The sequence below is a fragment of the Eumetopias jubatus genome, unplaced genomic scaffold, assembly GCF_037043125.1.
Source record: "Eumetopias jubatus isolate StellerSeaLion01/CBP00866 unplaced genomic scaffold, mEumJub1_p1.0 scaffold_2, whole genome shotgun sequence".
In the NCBI taxonomy this organism is placed as follows: Eukaryota; Metazoa; Chordata; class Mammalia; order Carnivora; family Otariidae; genus Eumetopias; species Eumetopias jubatus.
Genome location: NW_028274808.1, coordinates 85,729,271 through 85,746,286, shown reverse-complemented (window position 1 = coordinate 85,746,286; position 17,016 = coordinate 85,729,271). Strand labels below are relative to the sequence as shown.

General features: G+C 36.2%; 1 protein-coding gene across 1 annotated transcript; it reads left to right on the top strand.

The window, feature by feature from the left end:
• The first annotated feature begins 6,332 nt into the window (after positions 1 to 6,332).
• On the top strand, positions 6,333 to 16,271 carry SCOC (short coiled-coil protein). Its single transcript, XM_028102369.2, has 4 exons — positions 6,333 to 6,513; positions 12,680 to 12,751; positions 13,096 to 13,179; positions 14,677 to 16,271. Exons 1-4 carry the CDS (start codon positions 6,333 to 6,335, stop codon positions 14,817 to 14,819), a joined length of 480 nt encoding a protein of 159 aa, XP_027958170.1. The 3' UTR covers positions 14,820 to 16,271.
• Positions 16,272 to 17,016: the final 745 nt, after the last annotated feature.

The following is a 17,016-nucleotide window of genomic DNA, read 5'->3' as shown; positions in this document are numbered from 1 at the left end:
TCTAACTTTATGGTTATCTTTGGTATGTTACATTTTTTGAGATAGTTCGTCTAAAAACTTCCTTTAAAGTCTAAATTATCTTACTAGATATATGCTTCGTTCCAGAATTTTTTAAAAAGGTTAATACTCTAATCATATTCTACTTGATGGCAATCATTTTCATGCACCTCTTAAATGGCTTTATCATCCAAAATAAACCATAGATTTTTTGGTATGTTTTTAAAAAGATGTATTTTAAGTGTCCTTTTATCTATAGGTTTCTTTCCATTCTTTCTCCCCCCAGTGCAATTTATTTTCTTTTTGTGGAAGAAAAGGGCTTCTTTTTTTTTTGTTTTTGTCTTGTTTATTTTTCCATAGCCAGATTTTGCTAATTTTGGCCACATGGTAGATTTAGTATATTTCTCTCTGCCCTCTGTATTTCCTGTTAAATTGCTACATATTTATGGGCTTGATCAAGTCAGGTTGAAATTTCTTTTCCTTTTTTTTTCTTCTTCTTTTTTTTTTTGCAAGACTCTTTCATAGGTGGTGGTACATTCTTCTTCCATCCGGAAATAAATGCTGTCTAATGGGTTCTCTTTGTGATGTTCGTGATGTTTGTGCTCTAGATGAGTGTTTCTCAACAGTCTTTTTTCATTATACCTCATCCCCAGAGACTTTGAGACATTTTTTTTCCTCAACACACCCATCTCTTATGAAATTGCCTTTTGTGAAGCTTGGAAAACCATTGTTTCTTCAAGTATTTTTCAGAACCATACTCTCTTTCCTTTCCTTCTGGGTCTCTGATGACACAAAACGGCATCTCTTTTATTGTCTTTCATTCCTGAGGTTGGTTGGTTTGTTTTTCCTATCATTTTTCTCCCTGTAGTTTAGACTGAATAATTTCTACTGAGATTTCCTCAAGTTCACCAACTCTTTCCTCTTTCATCTTCATCCTAGCACTGATTCTTTGCAGTTTTATATTTCAGTTATTTTATTTTTCAGTTATAAGGTTTCCATTTGGTTCTTATTTATAGCTTCTATTGGGTTGCTTATACTCTCAGTTATAACTTCTGTTTCAGGATTTTTAATGATTGCTTATTCAAGTAGTTTTTAATAGCTGCTTAAAATCTTGTCCGGATAATTTCAACATTTGTGCCATCTTAGTGTTCGTATATGTTTATTTTTTATACTCATGTGAATTGAGATTTTCACGGCTCTTCATAAGCTGAATAATTGTGGATCCAGTCATAATTATTACATTATGATACCATGGGCCTGGTTTAAGTCCGATGGAGAATGTTAATATTTTTGTTTTAGTAGGAATTTGAGTTGGTTAGGTTGAGGCTGCAAGTTCCAACCCACACTTTCTTTGGGCCATGGTTTCAAAGTCATTTCAATTTGAAAAGTCTTTGCAGTGCTTTATTTTTACTTAATTCTAATGATCCCAGCAGAACCTACAACTCAATAAAGTAGGTTTTATGATACTTACTTTACAGATAAAAAAGATAGGTTTGAATTCAGCCTAACACAAGCTATATGATATTGGACAAGACACTCTTTGAGCCTTATTATCAAACTCATCTGCAAAATGAGTTTGATAATACCTACACCATTGGATTGTTTGAGGACTGAGTAAAATAATACATGCAGCATATTTAGCATACTTCAAACCCTAAAGAAATCATGGCTAGTCTTCTCATTTTAAAAAAATCAGTTTCACTGAGGAAAAATAATATATAATCAAATACAAACAATTTAAGTTAGAGAAGATTACTTTTGACAGTTGTATATACTGTATAACCACCATTCCAATAAAAATATTATAGAACATTTCCACTATAATGGAAAGTGCTCTCATGCCCCTCTATAGTCAATTCTCTATCTGTCCTCAACCCCAAGCAACCACTGATTCAACTATCACAATAGGTAAGTTTTGTCTGCTCTAGGGTTTTATATTAATAAAAGCAGACAGTCTGCACATTTTCTGTCTGGCTGTTTTCACTTAGCATAATATACTTCAGTTTCATCCATATTGGTTTGTTATTTTTTTATTGCCGACTAATATTCCATTATTTTACAGGGATGTTTTTTACTATTGATTGAAAAAGTTCTTAGATATTCTAAATTCAAGTCCTTTTTAAGATCATGTATTATGGCTATTTTCCCCAGTCTATAAATTGTCTTTTATTTTCTCAGTGGCGTCTTTCAAAGAGCAAAAGTTTTTAATTTTTACAAAGTTCAATTAATCATTCCTTGTCTTTTAAAAGTTTGTTTGATTGGGTGTTTTGTTTTGTTTTGTTTGGTTTGGTGACTGTTCTCAAAAAATGTTGCCAACACCAAAAGGATGAAGATTTTTTTTCTTTGGCTTCTTCTAGAAGATTATAATTCTAGCTTTTATGTTTCAGTTTATGATCCATTCTGAATTAACATTTTTTGTGTATGCTATAATGTAGGAGTTGAGGTTCAGTTTCTTTTCTCCATACTAATATCCAGTTGTTCCAGCTTATTGGGAAAAAAAAAAGTCTATCCTTTCTCATGGAAATACCTTGGTACCACTGTGAAAATTAATTGACCATATTATGTGTGGGTTTATTCCTAAATCCTATTGCTTTGTTTATCTATGTGTAACAATACCCCATTTATTTTATTGCTTTAGCTTTATAATAAGACTTGAAGTAAGGTAGTATAAGTCCTCTAACTTTGTGGTTCTGTTACAAAATTGTTATTCTGGATCTTTTGTTTTTCCATATGAATTTTAGAATTAGCTTTAGGCCATAATCTGTGAGAGAAGTGAAATTCATGGAGCCAGAATCAAAACTTTCTAGGCTCTCTGTCTAGGGGCAATTGTCGGATTTGATTTCCTAAATACATGTTAAGGACTTTTGTGTGTATGTTCAGTTTTATGTCTTTTAGTGTCTTTGTCTGGTTTTGGAATCAAGGTAACATTGTTCTCATAAAACAAGTTGGAAAGTATTCTTTCCTATTTTATTTTCTCAAAGAGTTTGTGTAGAATTTATATAATTACTTAATTTCCAAATTTTTTACAAATATCTTTGTTATTAATTTCTAGTTTAATTTCCCTGTGGGCAGAGAAAATATTTTATATGATTTCAACCATTTTAAATTTGTTGAGGTTGGTGTCATGATAGTGAATATGGTCCATTTTCTTGAATATTCCATGTACATTTGAAAAGAAGGTATGTTCTAGTTATTGAGTGGAATTTTCTATGTCAATTAGGTCATATCGGTTGATAGGACTGTTAAGGTTTTCTATATCAATAGTTCCCAAATTTGCCTGCACTCTGTTGAAATCACCTTTGAATCTCCTTAATGCCTATACCCCAACCCTAGAGATTGTGATTTAATGAGTATGGGGTGTAGCCTGTTCTTTAGAACTCTTAAGAGATTCCCAGGTGATGCTCATGTGTAAACCAAGCTTGGAATCTGAGTTCTGTATCCTTACTAATTTTCTGTATATTGCTTTACAAATTACAGAGAGGGGAGTGATGAACTCTCCAAATGCATTGTGGGTTAGTTTCCTATTTCAGTTCTATCAGTTTTTGCTTCAGTACTATTTTATAGCAGTATTAGGATTTTGCATCTTTTTAAAGGAACTGATCCTGTTATCTTGTTTTAATATGAATTCCCCTGATTACAAGTGAAGGTAAACATTTAAAAAAAAACTCTTTCTGGTTATTCAGTTTTCCTCTTCTGTGAGTTGCTTATTTGGGTTATATGAATAAGTTTTTATATTAAATTGTTAGAATTCTTTATATTTTCAGAGCTTAACTATATTCTCCCCGTCTGTGGTTTGTTTTTCACTTGATTAAAATTGTCTTCTCTTCTGTTTTGAAAACTTTTATCTCTTCTGTTTATAAAACAATCAAAATTTAATCTTTTTGATTAACGAATGGTACTGTTTTGTCTGGTTTAACAACTTCTTCCTTAAGGTGATGTCATAAAGACATCTATTTTCTAAAAGTTTAGAGGGTTTTTTTTCACACTTACTTCATTTGGAATTGAGTTTTATTTGTGGTGGAGGTCAGAATCTAATTTCATTTTTTATATGAATAGCCAATCTAACTAGAACCACCATCATTTGTCTTTTCTATAGCCAATTAACATAGTTATTATACCAGGGTGCCTGGGTGGCTCAGTTGGCTAAGTGTCTGACTTTTGATTTCAACTCAGGTCATGATCTCCGGGTCATGGGATCAAGCGTCCCCACATAGGGCTTGGCACTGGTGTGGAGCCTGCTTGGGATTCTCTTACTTTCTGTATGCCCTTCCTCTCTCTCTTTCTCTCAAAACAAAACAAAACAAAACAAAACAAAACAAAAACACCCACAGCAACAACAAAATTATTGTAGCATTTACACTTTCAAGAGTCATGCATAGTTCTTTCCCACAACCTGACCAACACTTACTTCTTATCAGACACTTTTAGTGTATACCAACTTCCAGGTACAGGTACTCTAATTTTCTTTTTGTCTATTCTTGTGTCATTACCACATTTTAAAAAGTTGCTTTTAAAATAGAATTACCATATAATTCAGTAATTCCACTTCTGGATATATACCCAAAAGAATTGATGAGAGGGTCTCCAAGATATATTTGTACCACATCATGTTCATAGTAGCATTCACAATAGCTAAAAGTCGGAAGCAACCCAAGTGTCCATCAGCAGATGAATGAATAAACAAAATGTAGTATATACCTACAATGGAATGTTATTCAGCCTTAAAAAGGAAGGAAATTCTGACACATGCTACAATATGGATGAGCCTTCAGGATGTCATGCTGAGTGAAATAAGTCAGTCACAAAAAGATAAATACTGTAAGAGAGTCCACGTACATGAGGTACCTAAAGTCGTCATATTCATAGAGACAGAAAGAATGGCAGTTGCCAGGTGCTCGGGGTAGAGATAAATGGGAGGTTGTTTTTAAATGGGTATAGAGTTTCAGTTTTGCAAGATGAAAAATGTTATGGAGATTGGTTGCATGACAATGTGAATATACTCAACACTACTGAACTGTACACTTTAAAATAGTTAAGATGATAAATTATTTTGCATTATGTACATTTTACTCTATTTAAAACTGAAAAAAAGCCGCTCTAACAACAAAAAAAGTTGCTTTTAATAGTTTTTAGTCTTTGGTGTTCTGCAGTTTCATCAGGATGTGTCCACATATGGAATTCTTTATTTTAAACCTGCTCAAGAATAAGTGCTTCCTGAATCTGAGCACTCAAATATTCCATAATCCTGAAAAATTCTTAGTTATTATTCTTTGAATACTGCTCACAGCCATTCTCTCTAGTTTCTCTTTTTGACACTCCTATTGGATATACCCTGGAACTTTCTTTCTTATTTTGCATTTATTTAGGTCCTGTGCTGCATTCTAGTACATTTTCTCAAATTATTTATCATAGTCCAGCCAAACGTATAGTTCTCAAATACTGAATGGAAGATTTTTTACATATTCCTTAAAAAGATTAAGGCGGTATGTCAGCAAACTGAACCAGAAGTGAAAAGTCAAGAAACAGAGATAGGTTCGCCTCTACAACTCAGGAGAATGTGCTGAAGCCAAAACAACATAGTATTATTACCTGTACTCAACAAATATTAAACACAAGCAGGATGCCGCTTCGTGTCAAGTGCTAGATCTCAATGAAAGCGATCAAGCCAGATTACATCACATCCCAAAGCCTGGCCACAGCATTTCACACTGCATGTCATGACCTTGAGCAAGGCATTTATTCTTAAGCTTCAGTTTAAGGGTGGGTTGCTGTGAGAATCAAAATGAGTTAAGGTGAGCGAAAGCTCTATATTAAGGTATTTTCTCAATTCTAAAATATTCTTAAATGGTCAAGTGCACTATGGACGTAATAATTGTTTGGAAAGGATGTGGAGAGGAACAATCCACTAGGGGTGTACTTATGAACTTTCCGATTTGGGAAGTTAAAAAATATGGAAAAGTCTGCTTTTAGAATTGAGGTACCTCGGTATTGTACTGGCTTTATCCATTATTCCACAAATGCCCTTTTCTTAAATTTGAATGATTTCCCTCTCCCCCAGCATTTGGTTTTACCAATCTCCTTCCTGACAGCTGTCAAAATTTTCCCCATACTGGCTTTCTGATCCCAATTTTCTGGCTCCTGCTGAGACTGAAGAGCCGCTTTCTTTGGACTGGCTTTCTCACGCTTAACTTCGCTTCTGTACTGTCATTGGCTGTTGCTTTTACCGGACCCGCCCACAACAGCCTCAATCCTGATTGGATGCCAACGTCCTTTTGTTAGGGCAAAAGGTGGATCCTCGGGCTTTGACAAAGGACGATTGGGGCGTCGTACTGCTAATGCGCAGGCGTATCTTCTTGAGTGGGGATTGGTGGGCGATGGGGCGGGACGGGGCGGGACTCCCGACACGGCGCACGCTCTGTGGGCGCAGAGGGCGGAGCTGCCGGTACCAGTTGGTCCAAGCGTTGGGGCCTGAGGCGTCTTCGCGATCCCTCCCACTCCCAGCGCCTTCAACGGCAGGTGAGGGCAGTCGTGGGCAGCGGAGGGCCTGGCCCCGGGCGACTGGAGTCGCGCCCTCGGTACAGCCGAGAAGCTGGAGGGCGGGCAGGGCGGGCAGGGCGGGGAGGGCTGGACGCGGCCCGGGGCACCAGGTGTCCCCAGGAAGAGCGGCCTCGGGCCTGGGCCTTTGGTGGGCGCCTCAGGCCTGACTCCCTGCAGAACCCCTGCGCAACCTCCTCATCTTCTCATTATTGGGCCCAGTGGTTCCTTTGGGGGAGGGGCTGCTCGCGTACCTGAGGCGGATCTCCCGCTGCCTTCTCCCGCCTCTTAGTCGAAGGCCGCTGTCCAGCCTCCCGCCCTGACTGGGGCTGCAGAGGGGCGTTTGGGCGGGATGGACCTGGCACGCCTGCACTTGTCCGTGGTTGCTCTACCGAGAGCCCGGGAGGTAGGAGGAGAGAACGCCAAGGCGGGGAGGGTGGCGAGCGAGGGTAAAATAAGGGCTGGCGACGCTTTCCTGGCACCGAGAGGAGCTCCCGGGTTAGTTTCTACTTGGGCTTCCCTCAAGGATCCTGCCGAGCAAGTTTTGGGGAGTTAGGATCGAAAAGGAGAAAGAAGATGCCTTTCGAAAGGCAGGACTTTTGTTATACAATATATCGATTCCGCTACTATGACGTAACAATGTTAAGGACCTGCTATCCTATGTCCCCAGCACTGTATGTCTGTACCTGAGGATCCAAAGCTATGCCTATATATTCTGTGCCTGTACTCATTGATTAAATTCACTATAACTAGCCATTCTCTGGGGATCTAGCTTCCGTTCCAATCCTCATTTGGCCAATCCCTTAATCTTATGGAATCTTGAAACTGGATTTGTTTGACCAGAACAATTCAAAACTTGAACAGGCCTGAACAGACAAACCATGTTGAAAGTTGATGCAGCTTGAATGGAATGAAATTTATCTTCAGTTGCTTCGTAAAATATCAAAGGAATGTAACATCAAAGATTGCAAAATATTTGGCAGACATAGATTAGGGCTGTATTTCCATTACACAATGGAAAAAACAAGGACTTTATAGTGAGACCTGCTTTTAACATCTTGGTACAAATGTTGGCTGTGAATTCTAAGGCAGATACATAGCCTTTCTGAGGTACAGTACCCACAAATATAAATCACAATGCCTTTCTGTTGATTTGATGAACTAATAATATATGTAAAGCATTTAGTATATTAATGAACAGTGACATCATTTTAGTAGTCTTGTTCACTAGTAAGCGGATGACGTGAAAATCAGTTTTAGATGCTGAAAAGTTGGGTGGTTGAGGTTGGATGGGTATCAGGAAAAACTCTCAAAATCTTAGGTCTCAGAGCATACCTGTGGTAGTGTGATGGAAAAAACTAGCCTAGTAGTGATTTTGGGTAAGCTGTTACTATTTTTGGCCTCGGTTTGTTTGTTTGTAAAATGAGGCAGCTAGACCAGATGATTTTACCAAAATTTCTTTTTGTGGACTGAATTAGAGCCAAAAGGTAGAGGAGATAATAGCTAACATTATTGAATACCTTCTATGTATGAGGTACCATTGCAAGTTATATATATCACCTCATTCTTACAACGAAAATATGAGGTTCGTACTGAAAAACAAACTGAGGGTTCTAGAGGGGAGGGGGTGGGGGGATGGGTTAGTCTGGTGATGGGTATTAAAGAGGGCACATACTGCATGGAGCACTGGGTGTTATACGCAAACAATGAATCATGGAACACGACATCAAAAACTAATGATGTAATGTATGGTGATTAACATAAAAAATTGAAAAAAGAACAGAGGGAACTGATGGATTAGAAAACAATTTGTAAATAAACTTTTATTTTACATAAAAAAATTATGAGGTACATACTCTTATCCTCATTTTACAGGTGAGGAAACTGAGGCTGATATTAACCTTGCTCAAGTTTCCAGAGCTTATAAATAGCAGAACTAGGATTTAAATCCAAGTAATATAAATTTATGTCCTTTATCACTGGGCTAAACTGCTTCTTAACAGTGGTACTATTCAGGGTACTATAAGAGTAGGTAGAGGTCTCCTTTGGTAAAACAGTAATCTTTGATCACAGGTATGTGGGCATGGAAAAATGGGTCCGTCGTAATGATTGTCACACTTTCTGACTCTTGTTCTCTCCGTACTTTTTGCTTCCTGGACTTAAATTATCAAAATAATTCCGGATTCTCTTCTACCAACCAAGGCTAGATGAAAATGGGCCCAGAACGTACTGTAATTTTTGATAAAAGCTTTTCAGATCTGACCCAGGCTTAGGTCAGAGTTGACAGATCTGGGAGAACCATATCCATTTTGGAATGAAGGCAGCTTTAGGATAAACAGATCAGCCTTAGAACCACACACTCCTTTCATTGTCCTCATGCTTGAGATACTTTGGTCTGGATTTTCTTTTCACATCAGCTTTGCATTTTTGTACAGGAACAGAAGGAACTGAAAATGAACTCTTTTTTTCTCTTTCCTTTTCTTTCTTTTTTTTTTTTTTAATTTTTTATTAAGTAGGCTCCACGCCCAGTGTGGAGCCCATTGCGGGGCTTGAAATCAGGACCCTGAGATGAAGAGTAGGATGCTTACCCAACTGAGCCACCCAGGCACCCCAAAAATGAACTCTGAAAAGCACATTTCACATGAAATTGGATTGATGTGATAGCAACTGTAGACTGAGAAAAAGACTGAGTTTTATAGTTGAAAAACTCAGTCTGGTATTAAGTGCATATTATGACATAGTACCTGTGCTAATGTAGACATTGTGAGGTTTGAGGATTGATCCTATTTTGAAAGAAAATCTGTGGCTAAAATACTTTGATCTAAAGAGCTCAGTGAGGGGCGCCTGGGTGGCTCAGCCGTTAAGTGTCTGCCTTTGGCTCAGGTCATGATCCCAGAGTCCTGGGATCGAGCCCCGCATCGGGCTCCCTGCTCAGCGGGAAGCCTGCTTCTCCCTCTCCCACTCCCCCTGCTTGTGTTCCCTCTCTCGCTGTGTCTCTCTCTGTCAAATAAATAAAATCTTTAAAAAAAAATAAACTCAACCTTCTGATTTATGTATGTATAATAAGTCAGCTTATTACTCTAAATTTACTGGAAGACCTTGAATATATACAAGAATAGCATTTTGAGGCTAGCCTGTTTAATCACAGCAGAATATGAGAAAATTGCTATTTGTCTTTCTTATTGTGCAGAGATAGCTGGCAATGCTCTTGTCTGCCTCATTGAAGAGTCATGAATACCCTTTTGCACAGGGCTGCCACATAGAGTTAGCAGATTTTGCACTGTATAATCCTCGAGGTGCCATCTTACACAGGCTATGATGTGAATAGTGTTCTCTTGGGTTGTGTTGTATATTGCACAGCACTGTCCTTGTGCCCACTGGGTGGGCTTTTGTGCTCTTGCCTCCACCCCAGTCTTCAATGTGTGTTTCTAAGCTTCATTTTCCCTCTCATAAACCTCCTCCACCCCATTTTTCTGCCTTTTTTTCTTTCATTTTTTCAGATGAAGTCAAACTGTTGATAAACCATACAAAGATTTTCTATTGTTTGGGTTCCTTGTGGCCAAAATTTCAGAAACTGGCTTCATTATTACATTGATCAATTTGGAACACTTTACTTTTGTAGAAGACTTTTTGGTTTAATTTCAGTGTTAGACTGAAACATAGGCAAAAGAAGTATTCCACATCCCTATACTAAACCTGATTTCAAAGTCAGTTGCATTGATTGCATGATTACATGTTGCTTTGCTTGTGTATTTTATAACTCTTCTCAGCTGTCATGAAAATTTTGTTTTGTATTCTTAAAAACGCTAAATATTAGGATTTTGAAGTGCTTTTGTATATTATTTAGCAGGAGAGATAGCCAAGCTGCAGGCTACTGTTGCTGAGTACTCCCTGGATCACTTTTGCTTTTGGCTGTTGCCTATGTCATCCATCCCAGACCTGTGTTAGCCAAGTCAGTAGCTGAAATGGTAGGAAAAGTGCTCTTCGCTATGTCAAGTGCCAAATAAAGTTTTCACTGCCAACACTCCTCTTCACGTATAAAGCAGTATGTTGTTGACTGAATGGAGAGGGATAATTTTTGAAGTTGAATAATATAAAGAATTTTTGAAGAGATTTTTAGTAATCAGTCTACTTGGATTCATGTAGATGTACTAAAATGTATTACATATTAATATACATTATGTTTATATATTACATATAGTATATAATATATATGCAACTATATATATTACATCTTTTTCACATGGCTTTAATTCTCAGGTTCTTTGTACTTCAGAAAAAGTTTATATGCATATTACATATGTACATAATATGTTACATATGTATAATGCAGATGTAATATGTATATAATATATACATATTATATCCCATATATATGTGTGAACTTTCTCTGAAGTACAAAGAACCTGAGAATTAAAGCCATGTGCAAACAATTTGAGGGAAAGTAGCTCTAACGCTAGATAAGTAGAAAGATGCTAGAAGACTCAGAGTAGATAATTATTAAGCATTAGGTCAGTTTTGTAGCATTTGTAGCTAGCTAATTCTTTAATAATGCTATATAAAGGATGTTTAATGTCTTTCTTCTTAGACCAACAAGTGATCTCTTATTTCAGAGGTGGTTTATGCATACACTGAGCATTTTATTTCCACGTTCATGCTAGTATCTGAAGTGTCACACAGTTTTATTAACTAAAACTGTGAGGGAATATTCAATACACTGAAAACTCAGGATTCTAGTTCTAGAATGTAGACATCCTTGTTCAGTAGGTCGGGGTTCTACTATTTAGCATATAGAGGCATAAGAATGCTTTGGTATAGAAGGTGCTCTATAAATAATTTGTTGAAAGAGTAACAATATTGACAGGTCTAAATTGCTTCAGTGAGTAGATTAGATTGCTTACCAGATCTGTTTCCAGTAATAATCTGGCTTATTTAAAAATCTTGAGCACACTGAATATGAAATGAATATTAGCTATAGAGCAGAACATGTTTCACAGGAATTTTATGTTTTAATATTTTGGAAACTTTTAGAGAGAACACACCTGGGGGTGGAGGGTTGGGCAGACGGAGAAGACAGAGAGAGAATCTTAAGCAGACTTTGTACTAAGTGTGAAGCCTATCACGGGGCTCAATCTCATGACCCTGAGATCATGACCTGAACCGAAATCAAGAGTTAGATGCTTAAGCAACTGAGCCACCCAAGTGCCCCAATATTTTGGAATCTTTTACAGAAACAATAAAATGTTGATATTTATTTCCTTATACACATCCTAATTAATCTGTTTTAACCATAACCAGGAGGTAACAAGTTGATATTTTTCATTTTTCCCATATTAGTGTTTCAGATAGCTAGTATTTTTCTCTTGAACTTTATCAATTAAAAGTATTAAACAGCACATGTAAAGTAATACTTTTTTTATTTTTACTTTTTAAGGATTTTATTTATTTATTTGACAGAGAGAGGCACAGAGAGAGAGAGAGAACACAAGCAGGGGGAGTGGGAGAGGGAGAAGCAGGCTTCCCGCTGAGTGGGGAGCCCGATATGGGGCTCGGCCTGAGCCGAAGGCAGATGCTTAATGACTGAGCCACCCAGGTGCTCCTGTAAAGTAATACTTTAATAATGAAAAATATTTTTAAAGAGATTTTAAAAATATTTTAAAGAGATCCTTTTCATTTTGCCATTCTCTTTATTTGTATTTATGTGTATTTTACATAATTTACATCAGTGAATACACAATTTTGTAAACATTCTTCCATGTTATAGTCATCATAATTATTTTTAGTAGCCTCTAGATTAGAAACTGCAGTTATTAACCAGACTCTGAATGGACAGTTTCTGTTGTTTCCAATTTCATGGGTTGTAAATAAGGTTGAAGTGAAGATTTTATGTATATAATTTTTTTCCTTCTTTGTAATTTTCCTTAGGCTAAATTTCCAAGAGCAAAACTGCTTATTAAAAAATATTTAAATGTTTTTGTGAATATAAGTTATTACCATACTGCTTTCCAAGAAGATAACATATTTAAAATTTCTAATATTTTGTATTTGTTCCTCCATAACTTTGATCATTATCTCCTTTAAAAAACTTAATAAATGTACAGTGGTATTTTATTGCTATATGTTTGTTTCTAACTTTCTCTTATTGCAGACCATTCATCAAGGACTTTGTACCCAAGACCCAAAAGCTTGTTACCCGAGATGATGAATGCTGACATGGATGGTATGTGCTTTATTTTCCTTTTTGTGCGTTCCTGGTTTTGTGGATGCTTTTGGCTTAATTAAGCAATGGAAAGAACAGTGAAGCAATATTTAGAGGCTTGGATTTGGCTAATTTACTTACTTGTATCCTCTCTAGATCTAGAAAGGATTGATAATGGCAAAACAATTTATCTTCACCTCGGTGTCCTTATCTGCCATGTGGGCATCTAACTTTTTCCTTTACAGGGCTCTTGTTTAAGTCAAGTAAGATAATGAATATCAAAAATTTTGCATATCTTTAAGTGCTACACTACACAGATGGTACCTAATGTTAATTAATAGTAAATCTGAACCTTTGTATTACAGCAGTGGATGCTGAAAATCAGGTGGAACTGGAGGAAAAAACACGACTTATTAATCAAGTGTTGGAACTTCAACACACACTTGAAGGTTAGCTTGCATTTTGTAGTTTTCTTGAATAATATCTAATTAGTTGAAATTGTAAGCATTTGTTTTGCTAAATTTTGTTAGCATGTCCCCAGTTTTTAAAAGTATAAACTTCAAAGTCCATTTCAATAGTTTCTTTTCCTGCCTGCCTGCAGCTTTGGCTGGTGATTTTAAAGAACAGATGTGCTTCGATAAGAAAGTCAAATAGTGTTCCTATGCATCCCTCTGGGGTTAATGTAATGCTGTTTATGATATGAGAGCCCCTTAAGCCCCTGCATTGTGTTATTACTAAGTCCACTTTAATAAAGCTTATACTGAAGTTTTTACTTTAAAAATGTTTTAGCTTCAGAGATTAAAAGTGGGTCGATCTGAGTGTTTTCATTTTCTGAGTGTCTTGCATAAAATTAATACTACCACTGAAACATCTTGGTTTTTAATGAAATTAAGAGGCTGTGGGTGTTTTGCTTTGTTTTGTTTGAACAGCAGGGTGAGCAGATCACGTCATCTCACTGGCTTCCCGTTTCACAGATAATAAAAGCCAGGTTACTCTGGAGATCTCTTACCTCCTTTTACCTTTCAGAGTCAGTCATGTCCCACTCTCCACCTCATGCATTCTGCCTCACACACTGACCTCCGTGCTGTTCTTTCAGCACACTTCTACTGACCGTCTTAGTGGTTGCTGTTCTCTGCTTCAATCTCTTTCCCTTAGGTGTTCGCATTCTAGATGGCTCATTCCCTCATTTCTTTTAGGTCTCTGGTCAAATTCCCTTTATCAAAATATCGCTGACTATATGAATATAAAAAGACAACTTCCCTTTTGCTTCCTGCGACTCTTACCCTTCTTTTTTCTCCTGAGCGCTACTTGGTTGGAGCCCCCCAAATGCACATGTGCCCACATGCACATTAGAATGTAAGCTCTGTGAGGGCCAGGGCTTTTGTTACAGTTGCCTCTAGAACAGTGCCTGGCTCTTAAAGGGCACCCAATACTTAGTTGTTAATGAATGGAGATAATGTTTTATTTGATCGTTAAGAACTATGTCTTTTGAATTTCCTGCAAATGTAAAAATACAAAATGCTCAATTGCTTGGAAACTGACTTTCCATATCCAGTGTATAAATTGAGTTGTATTTGCCTGCCACATTTTCTTAAGCATTTCTAACAAAGATGTTACCGTTTTTGTGTTGATAAAACATGAACCAAAATTCACATTTTAAGAACCAAGTCCATATCTTATGGAAATAACCATTTTAAGAAATAACTACTCAACATAGATGCTATTTACCAACATTTAGTCTAATGTGAAATCTCTTTTTAAGAATTTTGGCTATTAACTTGCACTCAGTTTACTTTGTTTACCTTAATTTCTAAAGTTACCTGAATTTAAAAGCAGAAAATTTAAAGATTGTGTTATCTCTTTTAAGAATGAATTTTAAGTCTTTTATAGTATGGAGTCATTGCCATCATTTTATTGATACTGGACTTTTTTATTCTTAAATACAGACCTCTCCGCAAGAGTAGATGCAGTTAAGGAAGAAAATCTGAAGCTAAAATCAGAAAACCAAGTTCTTGGACAATATATAGAAAACCTCATGTCAGCTTCTAGTGTTTTTCAAACAACTGACACAAAAAGCAAAAGAAAGTAAGGGATTAACATCCCTTCTGTTTTATGGAATTGCTGCTGATCTTTTTTTCTTTAAAACCTGGATAGATTTAAAAAGTTATAGTACTTTTGTTTGTGGCTTAATTGAATATTTATGAAGATAATGTCATATCTAGGCAAAATTAAGAGCATAACGGAAGACTTCATGAGTTTGTGTATATGTTAGTCTATGAAAATGTGCGAATGTAGAGACTTTATAATTAGAAATGCATATATTTATGAAACTTGAAAATAATGTTTTATCAAATTTGCTTTGATTTATAGGTTTACCACTGTCTTTTATTATAGGCATAGTAAGAGATAACAGGAAAATAACCACCGTGTTGTGAAAAGTGACCAAAATCATGTACTGAACGCACAGCTTTATGTACCCTGTCCACCATGTTGTGCCTCTTCTCCATTTGCTTCCTTTCCATTTCCCTTCCCCTAAGGAAAAAATTGGTTTTACATTTGTAAAAGTAATTTTAATAGTTAATCATCTGTGAGAGTAACCTGAGCTTGAATTGTTGAAACTTACTAAAATAAGATACTTTCTCAGTTAGGGCTTCTCATAGTTAATAATAAGATAGGATTGTTGGTTTCTCTTTAATCAGTTGAAAACAGAGGCTATAAATATGAAGACTTTTCTTTGCAACTGAATTGTGAAATTGGGAAGGCTTGGTTGTTAAAACCTTCCTTTTGCACAAAACGTGGAGAAAGATTAGTATCTGGAAAGATGAGCTCTGTTTATACATTTGGAATAGAAAATTTTGAGAAAAACATTAATAGGATGGGAAAGGTACCTGGCAAACAGTAGTAACCAACTCCAAAATGTTTTTACTCCAGATTTGTATGATCTCTGACACAGACTAGATATATATGTGTGTGTGTGTATATATATATATACACACACATATATATATATCTGAGAAAGTAGATTAAATGTGACTAACCTTATGTCAACCACATCTGGAAGAGAACAGTTACAAAAAGTTTAGTTTAACTTTTATTTGTAGTACCCAGCAGATCAACTTTTGCAAAATCCCTTTAGGGTGTATTAGTATCAGAATCATGAATAATAAAATGAGAGAGTTTTACATGTATACTAGATGTTATTTTCTCAGTATTTTAATCTCACCACTTCTCCCAGAATTTTCTGTAAACCTAACTACTTGGTTTGCAGAGTTTTAGTCACTCTTTTACGGTTTCTAAAAATTTAGTTTGTAGATTCCATCTGGTAAGAAAATTAGTATCAGAAGTAATGTTAAAATGTTAAATAGGAAAAGAGATCCACTGATACAGTTTTGGTTGTTAGATTTGGGCTTTTAATCCTGGAATAATCTTATGTTTGTACTGGTGTACGATTCAATGAATGACTTTAGCTGTATGAATATAATAGTTATACTGCAAATATTTTGCATCCCTTTTGTGACCTAATTTACAAACATTTAAAATTGTGTTGCAATTTTGCTTTGCTGTTTAATAAAAAGCTGTTTCAGAGAGTGTGTGTGTATTAATATAGTAACTTGGTGTATATAATGGTGTAGTGGTATATCCAGGGTTGTTCAAAGCCACAGGGTTAAGTAGCATATCTTATTTAAGTACTAGTTACTGTATGTGTAGGGGAATATTTTTATTAAAACAAATGTTACAGGATATTATACGTTAACTTTTTGAAATAAAACAAAGAATTTGGAGACAGATCCAGGATTGCCAGGGGAAAGGTGGTTATAATTTTTAGGTTAGGCTAAGCTCCTGTAACAAGAGATATGCTAATAAAATAATACAGAAGTTTCTCTCCCAACTAATGGTCTTGAGGTTAAACACTGCAAGCTAGCAGGCTTTGTTCCACATAATGATTCAGGGACTTGAGTTGAGGATAGCTCTGCCATTTTCGACCATGGCTTCTAAATCACTCTAACTAATCACTATTCTAATTTACAGAGAAACTACATGGGACACATATGCAAAGTTTTAAGGGTTAGGCCTGCCTGGAAATGGCACATATGTTTTCTTACATTCCAATGGTGAAGAGACTTAGTTACATCTAGATTGCAGGAGCTGAGAAATGTAGTCTTTGGCTAGAAGCCATATTCCAGCTATCACTTTATTACCATAAAAGCACATGGAGGATTTTGGTAGCAACTAGCAGCCACAGCATTCTTCTCTTGCTACTAAATCTCTGTGCACAACCTTCTTCC

Excerpts from the sequence above, each read along its gene's own strand:
- SCOC (XM_028102369.2), top strand. The coding sequence starts at position 6,333 with ATGCGCAGGCGTATCTTCTTGAGTGGGGATTGGTGGGCGATGGGGCGG. Across the intron at positions 12,752-13,095 it reads GATGAATGCTGACATGGATG|CAGTGGATGCTGAAAATCAG; the intron begins GTATGTGCTTTA and ends TTTGTATTACAG. Across the intron at positions 13,180-14,676 it reads ACTTCAACACACACTTGAAG|ACCTCTCCGCAAGAGTAGAT; the intron begins GTTAGCTTGCAT and ends TCTTAAATACAG.